The sequence below is a fragment of the Oryctolagus cuniculus genome, chromosome 8 (genome assembly GCF_051225735.1).
Source record: "Oryctolagus cuniculus isolate XC-2025 breed Fujian yellow rabbit chromosome 8, ASM5122573v1, whole genome shotgun sequence".
NCBI classification, from domain to species: domain Eukaryota; kingdom Metazoa; phylum Chordata; class Mammalia; order Lagomorpha; family Leporidae; genus Oryctolagus; species Oryctolagus cuniculus.
The window spans coordinates 142,998,682-143,012,382 of NC_142874.1; the positions used below are offsets into that span (position 1 = coordinate 142,998,682).

The following is a 13,701-nucleotide window of genomic DNA, read 5'->3' on the forward strand; positions in this document are numbered from 1 at the left end:
CCAATAAACTGTAGGACTTGCTCCTGATTGGAGGAGAGCAGCGTACTCGGCGTGTGGGCAGCCGAGTTAGGATTGGCGGAGGAGGACTATAAAGGAGGAGAGAGACGGCATGCACCAGGAACATCTAAGGGGAACATCTAAGGGAACACCTGTGCAGCCCCCGAGAGAGCCGGCCGGTGGAGTGCCGCTCCCCTGCGGAAGTGGGGAAAGTGGCCAGGGGGAACTGCCCTTCCACGGAGGTAGAAGGGACAGTAGCCAACCCGGGAAGAACCAGCAGCAAACCCGGGGAGGGCCGAGCAGACGAAAGAACAGCGCAGGGTCCTGTGTCGTTCCTCCACGAAGACGGGGAGCGACAATGGTGCCGTGACTCGGATATGAAGCCTAGGCAGGGCTTAGTGTCGTTCCTCCACGAAGAGGGGGAGCGACACCTTCTACCACCCCCAACCCCCTGAAGGATTTATTTGTTTATAAGGAAGAGTTACAGAAAGGGAGGGAGAGGCAGACAGAGAGATCCTCCATCCACTGGTTCATTCCCCAAATAGCCACAATGTCTAGGGCTGGGCCAAGCCAAAGACAGGAGACTCAACTTGGTCTCCAACGTGGGTGGCCAGGACCCAAGCACTTGGGCCAGCTTCTGCTGCTTTTCCAGGCACATTAGCAGGGAGCTGGACTGGAAGTGAAGCAGTGGAGACATGAACTGGTGGTCATATGGGATGCCAGTGTCACAGGCGGCAACTTAACACACTGTGCCACGATGCCAGCCCCTGCCCTCTCCTTGCATGGTAGCCCATCTGCCAGGATGTCATGGGGGGGGGTGAATTGTCACACTCAGTGCTAGGCTTTTAGTCTTCCAGCCTCCAAAGCTATACACTAAAGCAGCATCTTTTCTGTGTAAGTGACCGACTCTCAGGTATTTTGCAGAGATCAGGGCGTATGCACCAGAAAGCCAGGCAAAGGGTTTTATCTTACAGACCAAGGTGTGAGGGAAAAGGGGGCTGCAGGCAGAGTGATCACGCATGTATCTTGGTTCCTGACTCTGAAGCAGGGTGCAGGAGGGAATGGGGGATCTGTGGCAAGCCAGAAGAGGCAAGGTGGTAGGACTTGGGTGGGAAAAGGCATCACTGAGCAGAAGAAACACCCTGGCTGTGTAAGTCGGAACAGTTGCAGGACCTTGTTTCTAAATCAAAATGCCAGAGAGTGACATGTGTCAAAAGAAACCTTAAATTATTTACTAATGTAATATGAAAATGAGGTTCCTCAGATGGACAACTTTTTGTATCATCACAAAAGATGTACTACTTGACATTTCTGTTCCTGTTTCTCTCAGACTTTAATTAGTTAGCACATAGGTTGGTATCATGCATATGTTTACTTTATTTAAACAACATCTGCTTTAAAAGTTGTGACCGGGCCAGTATGTGGTGTAGCGGGTTAAACCACAGACTGCGATGCTGGCATATCATATAGGTGCCACTTTCAAGTCCCCGCTGCATCACTTCTGACCCGGTTCTGTGCTAATGAGCCTGGGGAAGCAGCGGAGAATGGCCCAAGCGCTTGGTTCCCTGCACCCTGTGGGAGACCTGGATGAAGCTCCTGACTCCTGGCTTTGGCCTGGCCCACCCCCTGCGGTTGCAGCCATTTGGGAAGTGAACCAGCAGATGGAAGATCTCAATCTCTTTCTCTAACTCTGCCTTTCAAATAAATAAATCTTAAAAAAAAAAAAAAAAGCTGTGATAGGCACCACACATACTGCATATGTGCACAACATATACACAGTATCTGTATACAAACACACCTATCACTCCTATACAAGTGTCTGTTTTCTTCTGCAATGTAACACTGACACACACACACCCACGGAGATATACATTTTCACCCTGTAAAGGTGAAAAGGGTGAAAAGTGGTGATTCAAAACCATTTTGCAGTCTGTTGTTTTCAAACTTTGAAAAAGATATGGCAATGCTGTTAAATCTTATTCATAAAAATTAGGCCTGATGTCTTCTAAAGTCCTTAAGACTAATTTTAAATTAAACTCGAATGCAAGATTTCAAAGGACAAGCAATCCTCTCATGTCTCTTCATGCTGCAGCCACATTTGACCCAGTAGGCAGAAATGCAGGGAAGGGGCTGGAGGTGTTAGAGGGGATAATTTTTCCGCTCTGCTTGTATGATTTACAGTGTAAAAACAGAATTATTTTAATTCAGCTGTTAAGTACTAAAACCAATAAAAAGGTTATGACTCCTTTTTTATAGTAGTTTGTAAAGCATTGTCTCTGACTATGGATTTAAGCTAAACTCCAACTTGAGCACATCTTTATAGGTCCAAGCGTCCTAGAGTAAATCTTTCTAAATATTATCTTTGCTGGGTGTTAACAGTAACCAAGTTACCAAGACAAATTCCGCTGGCTGACACACAGCTTATCCTCAATAATTCCATTACTCTCATGGTGAAGGGGGAGGGAGAAACCATAAACCTCTCTCCATGATTTAAATAGTGCATTTCAATACTGAAAATTTGTTTTTTTAAAGGTGGGGGAGGGGAGCCAAGGAAAGCAGGAATTATGAGAGATCACAAAGATAAAAAGCCTGAACCAGTGACAGGCATTACCATGCAGGGGGTAAAAGGACTGCTTGGAATTCCCACATCCCATATCCGATTGCTTGATTCAAGTCCTGGCTACTCTGATTCTGATCCAGCTTCTTGTTAATGCACCTGGGAGGCATGAGATGATGGTCCAAGTGCTTGGGTTCCTGCCACCCATGTGGGAAACCAGGATGGAGTGCCTGGCCCCTGCCTTTGCCCTGGCTCAACCTGAGCACTTGCAAGCATTTGGGGAGTGAACCAATAGATGGAAAATCTCTCTCTGTCACTGTATCTTTTAAATAAACAAATAGATAAATCTCTTAAAAATAAATAAAAAACCTAAGTCAGGTCTGATATGGGGTTAACAAGGATATTAGATTCTTCAAACTTTATGAAGCCAATAGTAGCAACAGTTGTTAGACTGTCAAGTAGTAGTACTTGGTCTATACACATATAAACATACACACACACACACACACACACGTACAGTGGTCTGTTTTGATTCACATAGAGAAGGCAACTCCAACTACATGACTTTACAAAGGACCAGAGCTCTAGTAATGGTCAAGGTTCATGCTGACTTGATCAGCCCAGTAGCTAAGGAAGAAGTCACCAGGGAGAGACATGTACTTCCAAGACAGGTAGGACGGAGGGAGAAAGGAAGCTGAGAGGAGCAGAGACAAAGCTGATGGCAAACAGGCAATGGATACAGTAAGCTTACAGTTCCATGCAATTCCAATTGTAAGGCACATCTTATAAACTGAACCATAAGGGAACCCTTGAACACTGAGAAACCACACTCCTTCTACTGTCTAAAGGCAGAGGAACAGAATTATTTAGCAGTTAACATTTTAGGAGAGATTATGTTTGATGGTTGCCTCAATGAACAGCTGGTAGTGAATTTTAAGTTTTTTTTTTAAAGATTTATTATTTTATTTGGCAGGTAGAGTTAGAGAGAGAGAGAGAGAGAAAATGAGAGAGAGAGAGAATCCTCCATCCACTGGTTCACTCCCTAAAAGGCTTCAACAGCCAGATCTGAGCTGATCCAAAACCAGGAGCCAGGAGCTTCTTTGGGGTCTCCCATGTGCGTGCAGGGGCCCAAGCACTTGGGCCATCTTCTACTGCTTTCCCAGGCAATAGTGGAGAGTTAGATTGGAAGTGGAGCATCTAGGACTTAAACCGGTACCCATAAGGGACGTTGGCATTGCAGGCAGTGACTTCACTGGCTACACCACAGCGCTGGCCTCTGAATTTCAAGTTTTAAAGAAAGGCACTAGGGGTGGGTGTTTGGCATGGTGTGGTTATGCCATCATGTGGGATACCTGCATCCCATATTGGAGTGAGTGCCTGGTTTAAGGTCCAGTTCCCTTGCTTGTGACTTAGCTTCCTGCTAATGCAGACCCTGGGAGGCAGCAGATGACGGCTGAAGTCCTTGGGCCCCTGCCATGTATATGGCAGACCTAGATGGAGTGCAGGCTCTGGGTCTCAGCCTTGTCTAGCCCTGGTTGTTGTGAGCATTTAGGGAGTAAGCCAGCAGATGGAAGATTGTCTACATCCCTCTCTGTCATTCAAATAAAGTGAAAACAGATTTAAAATTTTTTTAAAAAGTTCCATAAGTTGTTTTATAATTAACTCTCAAATTCAATTTTATAAAAGTTGTTGTTATACTACCTGAAAAAGGAATAAAAATACAGTGTCTGTTTTCCTACAGTTTGGGCCAATCAGCAAAACAGTGGCTTTCATCAATGGATAATTATAGAAAAGAAATTAAACTTTAAGTACATGAAGTTATTAATGCATAATGGTATTAAAACAATCCTTTAGGGACAAGCGCTGTAGTGCAGCAGGTTAAGCCGTTGCCTAGAGTGCTGGTATCCCATATGGGCCCTGGTTTGAGTCCTGGCTGCTCCACTTCCAATCCAGCTCCCTGCTAATGCACCTGGGAAAGCAGTGGAAGTTGGTCTATACTAGGTCTCTGGTACCCATGTGGACAACCTGGAAGAAGCTCCTGGCTTTAGCCTGGCCCAGCCTTGGGCGCTGCAGCCATTTGGGGAGTAAACCAGCAGATGGAAGAGCTCTCTCCCCCTCTCTCTCCCTTTCTGTTTGTCCTTTTCTAACTCTGCCTTTCAAAATAAGTAAATCTTTCAAAATAAGTCTTTCAAAATAAATTCTTTTCAAAGACTTTCAAAATAAGACTTTCAAAGTCTTTCAAAATAAGTCTTTTCAAAATAAAATCTTTCCAAAATAAGTAAATCAAAATAAAGTAAATCTTTAAAAGCAAAACAAAAAAACCAGCAAGAACAACAAACACTCCTTTAACCAATCAGAGACCCTATTTTATATGTAAGGCAATTAAGGTCCCAAAAGCTGAGACAAGTTACCTTGTTTCTAAGGTCCAAACCACATACCTTTCCCATGTTAACAGGTTGTCCTGCACTTATATACAGTTGTATAATTATTTCCATAAATATAGGTATCAACACCTACTGCAGTGAAATTAGCTTCTTCATTTTCTTGTATTTAGGCTAATTCTTAAATTAGTGTCACAGTCCATTTTGTGTTGCTATAACAAGATACCCGAGGCTGGGAGAGTTATAAGGAAAAGAGATTTATTTGTGCTCACAGTTCTGAAGGCAGGAAAGTCTCAGAGCACAGTGCCTGCACTTGCTTATCTTCTGGAGGGGCCTCCTGTGGTGCCACACCACGCAGGAGAAGCAGAAGCAGACAAGGGCAGTATACACATGTGAGCCATGTTCCCTTCATATGATCCACTCTCGAGGTCCTTAACCCACGGCTGCAAGGTGCATTAGTCCCTTCAGAAGGTAGAGACCCCATGACCCAATGGTATCCCACCAAGCCCCACCCACCTCTCAGTACCATTACTGTGAAGACCGAGCTTCAGCACCTGTCTTTGCAGGACAATCCACCTCCAAACCAAAGCGGCTGGCACACTGCTCTTAGCAACCGAGGGAGAAGAGCCAGTCCTGAGGCTTGTTGAGTGGTGGATGGACCAGAGTGGATCAAAGGTTTGCATAAGCTCCAAAGGGTGAAGCTGTGGAAAGTGCAGGCCTGACAGGGACAAGTGAATAGGTCTAATGTGCTCAACAGGAAGGAAGGGGGAGAGTACCCCAGAGCGTGCACCTGAGCAGTGACCCTGTAGGTCATGGAGAAGAATCACAGTCCGTCTTAGAGAGCTCTAAAGTCTGTGTTTTGGAGCCTAGAATGTGGCAGACAGTGATGTTTCTCAGTACGAGATTTTCATTACCTGCATAACATAAGCAGAGCTGCAGCCTGGCAGAACAGACACAACATCTAAGCAGCAAACCCCAGCGGTCCAACCTGCTGCCTCTCACCCCCAGCTGCCCACCCTGAGTGGGGCCCGTCTGCGGGGCCTGGCGCGAGGTGAACTCCCACAGGTGCACTGAGACAAGGAGTAGGCTGTCTCTTTCTTATCCATGATGCTACTGTTTCTAGATTTTGAGTAGAAATAAAGTCTCACTGTATTTTACTACTGGTGATAAAAACAAAACAGCCTAGTAAGATTTCAAAACCAGGGCAGGGCACAGATCTCCAGCTGGACAGGGAAGAGACGACACACACTGGGAATGAGGTTTCTGATCACTGGACTAATGACCACCCTCCCAACCCCACTCTTTTCTAGCTGGAGAATTACATCCAGGACAACATGAAGAAGGAAATGGTGGAGATACAGCAGAACGCAGTGCAGAACCAGACGGCCGTGATGATAGAGATAGGAACCAACCTGCTGAATCAGACAGCAGAGCAGACACGGAAACTGACGGACGTGGAAGCCCAAGTAGGTGACAGCCCTGAGTATAACCTGCACAGGGTCCACACAGATAAGAGATCAGTGCTGTCGAGCTGTGTGGCTCCTCAGTGAAACAATGGGAAATAAAGGAAGTTGCACTGAGAGAGAAAAAAGAGGAGCTTGCACAAAGTTAAGCATTTACGGCTCGTTGTGAACTTAAAGTCAATAAATATGCTTTCATTCGCAACACTGAGGTCAAATCAGATTCGTCCTGTGAAGCACCTTCAGGTCACTGTCATGTTGTTCAAAGCTGGACTCTGCAGAGTGCTTCCATTTCTAAGTCCTATAACATTTGTGCCTTTAAGAAATTAAAAGAACTGAGGCAAAGGGAGAGAGAGAAACAGACTGGAGTGGGAGCCGCAGCAGCTGCAGCATAAGTAGGAGCCCAGCCGAGTCAGCCATGGCTCCAATTTCCGACACTGACCACGTGAGTATACCTAAGCAAGGCACTTACCTTGTCCAAACCTCAGTGGTCGGAACTATAGAAGCAAAGGCTGGGCCAGACCACTGACTGCCAAGTTCTCTTTGGTCTTTAAGATTCTATGCTGACAAGAAATGTTCCACACCATGCAGGAGGGGATGTGAGACAAGAGAAGCCATCAGGTGTCCCTCCCTAGGTGGTCCCCTTCCGGCACAGAACAGGTGTTGGTTCATGTCTCTCTACAAACTAAAGGATGAGAAAGAGAAAACAGGAGAGAGAAAGAATAAAAGGCTTTTATATGAAGACAGACTTACAAATTTGACTACCAAGTCTTTCATTTAACAAAGAATAGTTTGGGAGAAACATTAAAAATTTTTTGCACAGGGAGGTCATAAGGCACTAAAACTTTGATCACTGGAGGTAACAAAAGCAGAAAATGAAAAGGCACAACAACCTAAAAACAAACACGGGTCCACCCACAGTCAATGACTGAAGTACCTCCGTGTGAGCAAGTCGCAGTCCCAGCTCTCCACACTGAACGTGCTGGGCCATCAGGCTCCTGGAGTATGTAGCATGCTTCTTGGGTTTTCAGACAAATGTACTAAAAAGCGTTAAGTGACACACAATGGTGCCAATCTCTGCCACATCCTGCATCAGTCACACTTGTTAGCACTTAACCTGCTTTTGCTGAGTCACATGACTTTTTTTTTTTTAAAGTGAAAATAGATCTGTGTAAAAAATAAGAATGGGAATGGGAGAGGGAGGAGGAAGGAGGGTGGGACTATGGGCAGGAGGGAGGCAGGGTAGGAAGAATCACCATGTTCCCACATTTGTATAAATGAAATGCATTAAGTTTGATATTACTTAAATAATTTTTTTTAAAAAAGTGCCTATTGGAAAATTAGATATCATAATCCAGATAACAGAACAGTAGGAAAATGACCTAAAAAGTCTAAATACACACAATGAAATGGCTGAGTCAAAGGAAAGAAATCAGGGGACTGATTTACGTCACCAATCCACTTGAAGGCAGGTGTTGAGTAGTTACCCTATGAAATAATTTTAAATTCAAATATGCAAATTTCTGTGGCTGACACTGTGTTGTAGTGGGTTAAGCTGCTGCCTGTATTACTGACATCCCATATAGAAGTTCTGGCTGCTCCACTTCCAATCTAGCTCCCTGCTACCGTGCCTGGGAAAGCAGCAGAGGACAGCCCAAGTCCTTGGGCCCCTGCACCCATGTGGGGGATCTGAAAGAAGCTTCTGGCTCCTGAGTTTGGCCTGGCTCAGCGCTGGCTGTTGCAGCCATTTTAGAAGTGAACCAGCAGATGGAAGATCTCTCTCCATGTCTCTCCTCTCTCTGTGTAACTTGCCTTTCAAATTAAAAAAAAAAATCTTTTAAACAATGCAAATTTCTGATTAGAAGCAAGATTCTTTTTTTAAAGAAACTATTATTTATTTATTTGATAGGTAGAGTTATAGACAGAGAGAGACAGACAGAGAGGAAAGAGAGAAAGGTCTTCCTTCCGTTGGTTCACCCCCAAAATGGTTGCTACGGCCGGCGCTGCACTGATCCGAAGCCAGGAGCCAGGTGCTTCTTCCTGGTCTCTCATGCAGATGCAGGGGCTCAAGCACTTGGGCCATCCTCCACTGCCCTTCCGGGCCACAGCAGAGAGCTGGACTGGAAGAGGAGCAACCGGGACTAGAACCCAGCACCCATATGGGATGCTGGCACTACAGGTAGAGGATTAAGCAAGTGAGCCACGGCACCAGCCCCGCAAGATTCTTTTAACCTGTCACAGTGGCCATTAGGTGGTGATCAGTGGTGGAAGTCTGAGATCTTAAAAGAGAGTGGACCGTGACCGACCTGGATAATTTAGGCCATCTCCTGTATAAACCAAATGGAGGACTTGAAGCCCATGGAACTGTACCATTGTCTTCAGAAAAATGATGGCAGAAGTTACAGGAGTTACTCCAGGGTCAAACACCACCCTCCCCTGCCTCTCTTTCAAACTGTCCTTATGAATCAAACACGAGGCTCAAGCTTCCAGTTCCTTTTAGAAATTAAAAAATAACGTTTACACCCAAAGAAGATGTAGACCAAATCCATATTCCAGGTGTAAATATTAAACCGAAACCTCTAGGTTAGCCAATGCCTTTGTTCACATGGTATGAATGCAACCGGCTTTGACTAAAGTCTGGCCACCCTGAGAGACAGGCTGTGGGCCAGACCTTGGCTTTTGAGAATGACAAAGACATGGAACAAACAATGATTCTTTCAAGGCCTGGATTCCTTGGCAACAATTCTGACTTACATTTACACGTGACATCACGTCCTGGATAACCAGGAGCCGCAGGATGTGAGTAATCCATCTTCCTGCGGGCTGAAGGCAGCCAAGCGCTCAAGAATCCGTCTTTCAAGTTGCCTGAGTACAATGGGAAAAGTGATACTGCACATGTCACACATCAGAAGAGCCCATGGAACAAACCCGAGCTGCCACATTATATTGACATTGTATTGTTTCCTAATTGGTTGAAACTATTTTTAAAATGGGAACAAGAAAAATGGCAAAGAAAAAATAAAAGGCTACACAAGTGGATACAAACTAGGAAATGCTAGGCTAAAAATATGTTGTATTTGTATATAATGGAAACATGTGACTGACTTCTAATCCCTTTGTCTACTCACAAACAAATAAATAGGAGAATAGCATTTTGTTTTCAGCAGAGTGAAAATACTTTTCATTTATCAACAACTTTTGATCTTTGAAATATGACTATTTTATACTCCTATTAGTCTCTGTGTGAAAAGAAATGGCAGAACTGGAAAAATAACAATTGTATTATCTGACACAAATACCATTGTTCAGAGCTACTGACACCTTCCAACATAAAAATATGGTGGAAAAAAAAAGTTCAACAAATTCAGATGTAATCCATCAAGCCTTTTCTGAAAATGAAAAATATGCTAAAATAAGATCCTTGGGTTAATAATGTTTTAGTTATGCTTTCTTGTAATTTGAATAATAATTAAGTTACAATAATAATAATAGGAATTTCATTTTGTTACATTTAGGTATTAAATCAGACGACAAGACTTGAACTTCAGCTTCTAGAACATTCCCTCTCTACAAACAAATTGGAAAAACAGATTTTGGATCAGACCAGTGAAATAAACAAATTGCAGGACAAGAACAGGTAATCATAATGCAAAAATATCTGTGACTCAGAGTTGTGCCTCTGCCAAACACAAGGGCTTATCTTGCATGACTTTTAATTCTAAGTATGGCTTCCAGAATGATGGCTTTCTTCATGTCCAGTGTAAGCCACTGGCATGGACCCAGCTACCTGAGCCACCACCTGCTGCCTCCCAGTGTCTGCATTAGCAGGTGCCTGGAATCGGAGCAGAGCTGGGATGCCAGCGCAGGCACTCTGATGGAGGAGAGCATTCCCAGTGGCACCTTAACTGCCACACCAAAGGCCTGCCGGCCTCCCTTTACTCTGAGTAAAAGCCACACCCATGTTTCTTCTACTCACACGGTGACTTTCACAATTGTGGCGCACAGTCTTCATCACAAGCATGCATTTTACAAAGCAGTGTTCACTTTTTAAAATGGTATTTATTTCTATTTATTCCAGAGGCAGAGAGACGAGACAGAGACACAGAAAGACAGAGATTTCTGATAGGTTTGTTCTCTGCCCCAAAGGCCTACAACAGCCAGGGTTGGGCTAGGCTGAAACTAGGAGCCGAAACTTAATCTGGTCTCCCACACGGCATACGGGAACCCAAGTACTTGAGTCATGCGTGACAGGCTGCTTCCCAAGGTTCTCATCAACAGGAAGCGGGAGTCGGAAGTGGAGCTGGGCCTGGAACCCAGACTCTGTTATGGATGCATGTCTCTCAACTGCTGTACCTCTTCTCCCCGTCTCTCCCCTCTCCTCCTTTCTTTCCCTTCCTTTCCCTTCCTTTCTCTTTCTCGCCTTGCCTTTCCCTTTCTTTCCATTTCTCCTTTATATTCCTTGTCTGCCTTGACTGTCTCTCCCTCCTTCCCCCTCTATATTCTTTCTTTTTGTCATAACTATGTCTTTCAGGAATCTGAGATATGTCTTCTCTTGAGCATATCCTAGTATTGAACACTTCCTGCCCTGAAGTCTCAAATGCAATATGCTGCATGCATATCAGTTAGATGCATAGATTATGTCACCCAAAATCATTTTTTTTTTTTTTTGACAGGCAGAGTGGACAGTGAGAGAGAGAGACAGAGAGAAAGGTCTTCCTTTTGCCGTTGGTTCACCCTCCAATGGCCGCTGCGGCCGGCACGCTGCGGCGGGCGCACCGCGCTGATCTGATGGCAGGAGCCAGGAGCCAGGTGCTTTTCCTGGTCTCCCATGGGGTGCAGGGCCCAAGCACCTGGGCCATCCTCCACTGCACTCCCTGGCCACAGCAGAGAGCTGGCCTGGAAGAGGGGCAACCGGGACAGAATCCAGCGCCCCGACCGGGACTAGAACCTGGTGTGCCAGCGCCGCTAGGCGGAGGATTAGCCTAGTGAGCCGCAGCGCCGGCCCCAAAATCATTTTTTAAAAAAGATTTTATTTATTTGAAAAATAGAGTTACACAGAGAAGGGGAGAGAGAGAGAGAGAGAGAGAGAGAGAGAGAGAGAGAGATTCCATCACTGGTTCACTCTCCAAATGACTTCAACAGGCTGTAGCTGAGCCAGGAGCTTCTTCTGGGTCTCCCAAATGGGTGCAGAGGTCCAAGCACTCAGGCCATCCTCTGCTGCTCTCCCAGGCGCATCAGCAGGGAGCTGGATCAGCAGTGGAGCAGCCAGGACAAGAACAAAGTGCCACAGTGCTGGTCCCCCAAGAATCATTTTTTAAAATAGTTGTCTTGGGGCCAGGGCTGTGGTGTAGCAGATAAAGCTGCTGCCTGCAGTGCCAGCATCCCATATGGGCGCTGGTTTGAGGCCTGGCTGCTCCACTTCCAACCCAGCTCTCTGCTATGGCTTGGGAAAGCAGTAGAAGATGGCCCCAGTCCTTGGGGTCCTACATCTGCATGGGAGACCTGGAAGAAGCTCCTGGCTCCTGGCTTCGGACTGATGCAGCTCCAACCATTGTGGCCAGTGGGGAGTGAATCAGCAGATGGAAGACTTCTTTCTCTCTCTCTCTGTCTCTCCTTCTCTCTCTATGTAACTCTTTTCAAATAAATAAATAAATATTTTTAAAAAGTAGTTTCTCCCCCCACACACAATTCAGTATCTGTGAGGGATTACTTCCTGAATCCCTCAGACACCAAAATTCAAAGATGCTCAAGTCTCCTATACAAACTGGTGAAGAATTTCCATATAATCTGCACACACATTCCCAAACAGTTTACATTGTCTCTAGACTACTTAGGATCTAATACAATGTGAATACCATGTAAATGGTTGCTACAGTGCATAATTCAAAAAGTTAGTAAAGAAATGGAATTAAGTTTATTTTAATGCCAAAACTTTTGAAATCCAACGTATGTATCAAAGATATGTACTTTCTAGGAACTTTTTGAAGACCCCTCCTATTGAGGGAATGAGGGCAAGAAAAGAAAAACCCCTGTACGTGTTCAGTTGTCTGAATGTTTGCAATCCATGGCTGGCTTAATCTGCAGATATGGAGGGCTGGCCATGCCTGGAAAATCATGTCACCGTTTACCCACAAAGGTGTGACCCTTATTCCTTAGTTAAGTCACACTACTTATAATAAGCAGACTGTTGTACAATGGCAGTCATCTAGTGATATGCTTTGAAATACATCCAACAACTTTAACTACATTTTTTCATCATCGCTTGATTTGGTGAAATTTCTTTGTATGTCAAAGCTTCACAACGTATGGCGCTACTCCAAAACAGTCTATGGAAAGTAGAATTTAAAGGGAAGGTTATTTTGATGCACAAAAGTTTCAAAATTCTTGGGGTTAGCTGGTGTAGCAAAGGAGTTAAGCCACTCCTTGTGACACTGGTATCCTCTATTTCAGTGCCAGTTCAAGTCCCAGCTGCTTGACTTCCAAATCAGCTCGCTCAGGGCACCTGGGAAGGCAGTGGAAGATGGCCTAAGCACTTAGATCCCTGCCACCCATGTCAGATTCCAGGAAGGAGTTCCTGACTCCTGCTTTTGGACTAGCCCAGTCAAGGCTGTTGTGGTCATTTGAGGAGTGAACCAGTGGAACGAAAATCGATCTCTCTCTCTCTTGCAGTTGCTCTTTCAAATAACTAAATATCTTTAAAAATTTGACATCATGTACAGGAGAAGTCTTCAGAAACACTCATGAGAAATATGTATTATGGAAAAACTATGTCTGGATTTTGTATGGAGTAGAGATTCCAAGCACGCTGTAGCTTGTTGTGCTTTCTGGCTACTCTTTCTTATGGAGTCATTCTATTTTTTTTTTTTTTTTTTTTACTTAAGTCTTGCCTATTTTCCCCCTACTTTCTAACTTACACTACCAATAATGCACTTTTTCAATAACTCAAATGTAGTTTTATATGGATTACATTTAAACATCACATTTTCTCCATAAACATACCTTGTCAAACATACCTAAGATTTTATGTGACTTGCAACACTAGTGCTTTACAATCTAACTCAGTGGGGCTGGACAGAAGCCAGCGCTGAATGATCTCCTAGGACTGGTACAGGCCTGAAGAGGTTCAGCTTTCATCAGCTGGCTGTCGGTGAAAGCCACATGTACCTGCAGGAAGCATAACCTTTTTAGCAGCTGTGGAAATTTCCTTCTATCAGAGTGAAATAAAAGCACGATTTTTCTTATCAATACCTCTAAATACTACGAAAACTGTGTTGATGATTTTCTATCCTTCAGTGAGTCTGGCATG

At 44.7% G+C, this 13,701-nt stretch overlaps 2 protein-coding genes across 5 annotated transcripts in view; one reads left to right on the top strand and one right to left on the bottom strand.

Moving 5' to 3' along the window:
* MCPH1 (microcephalin 1) overlaps positions 1-13,701 on the bottom strand; it is a 248,593-nt gene that overhangs the window by 99,579 nt on the left and 135,313 nt on the right. The window lies entirely within an intron of this gene.
* The window catches only part of ANGPT2 (angiopoietin 2), a 58,576-nt gene that overhangs the window by 24,441 nt on the left and 20,434 nt on the right, over positions 1-13,701 (top strand). For both annotated transcript variants that reach the window (XM_002720896.6, XM_008274180.5), the window contains exons 2-3: positions 6,246-6,401; positions 9,911-10,032. In XM_002720896.6, coding sequence (XP_002720942.1) covers positions 6,246-6,401; positions 9,911-10,032 — 278 coding nt within the window. The remainder of the gene's footprint in view (positions 1-6,245; positions 6,402-9,910; positions 10,033-13,701) is intronic.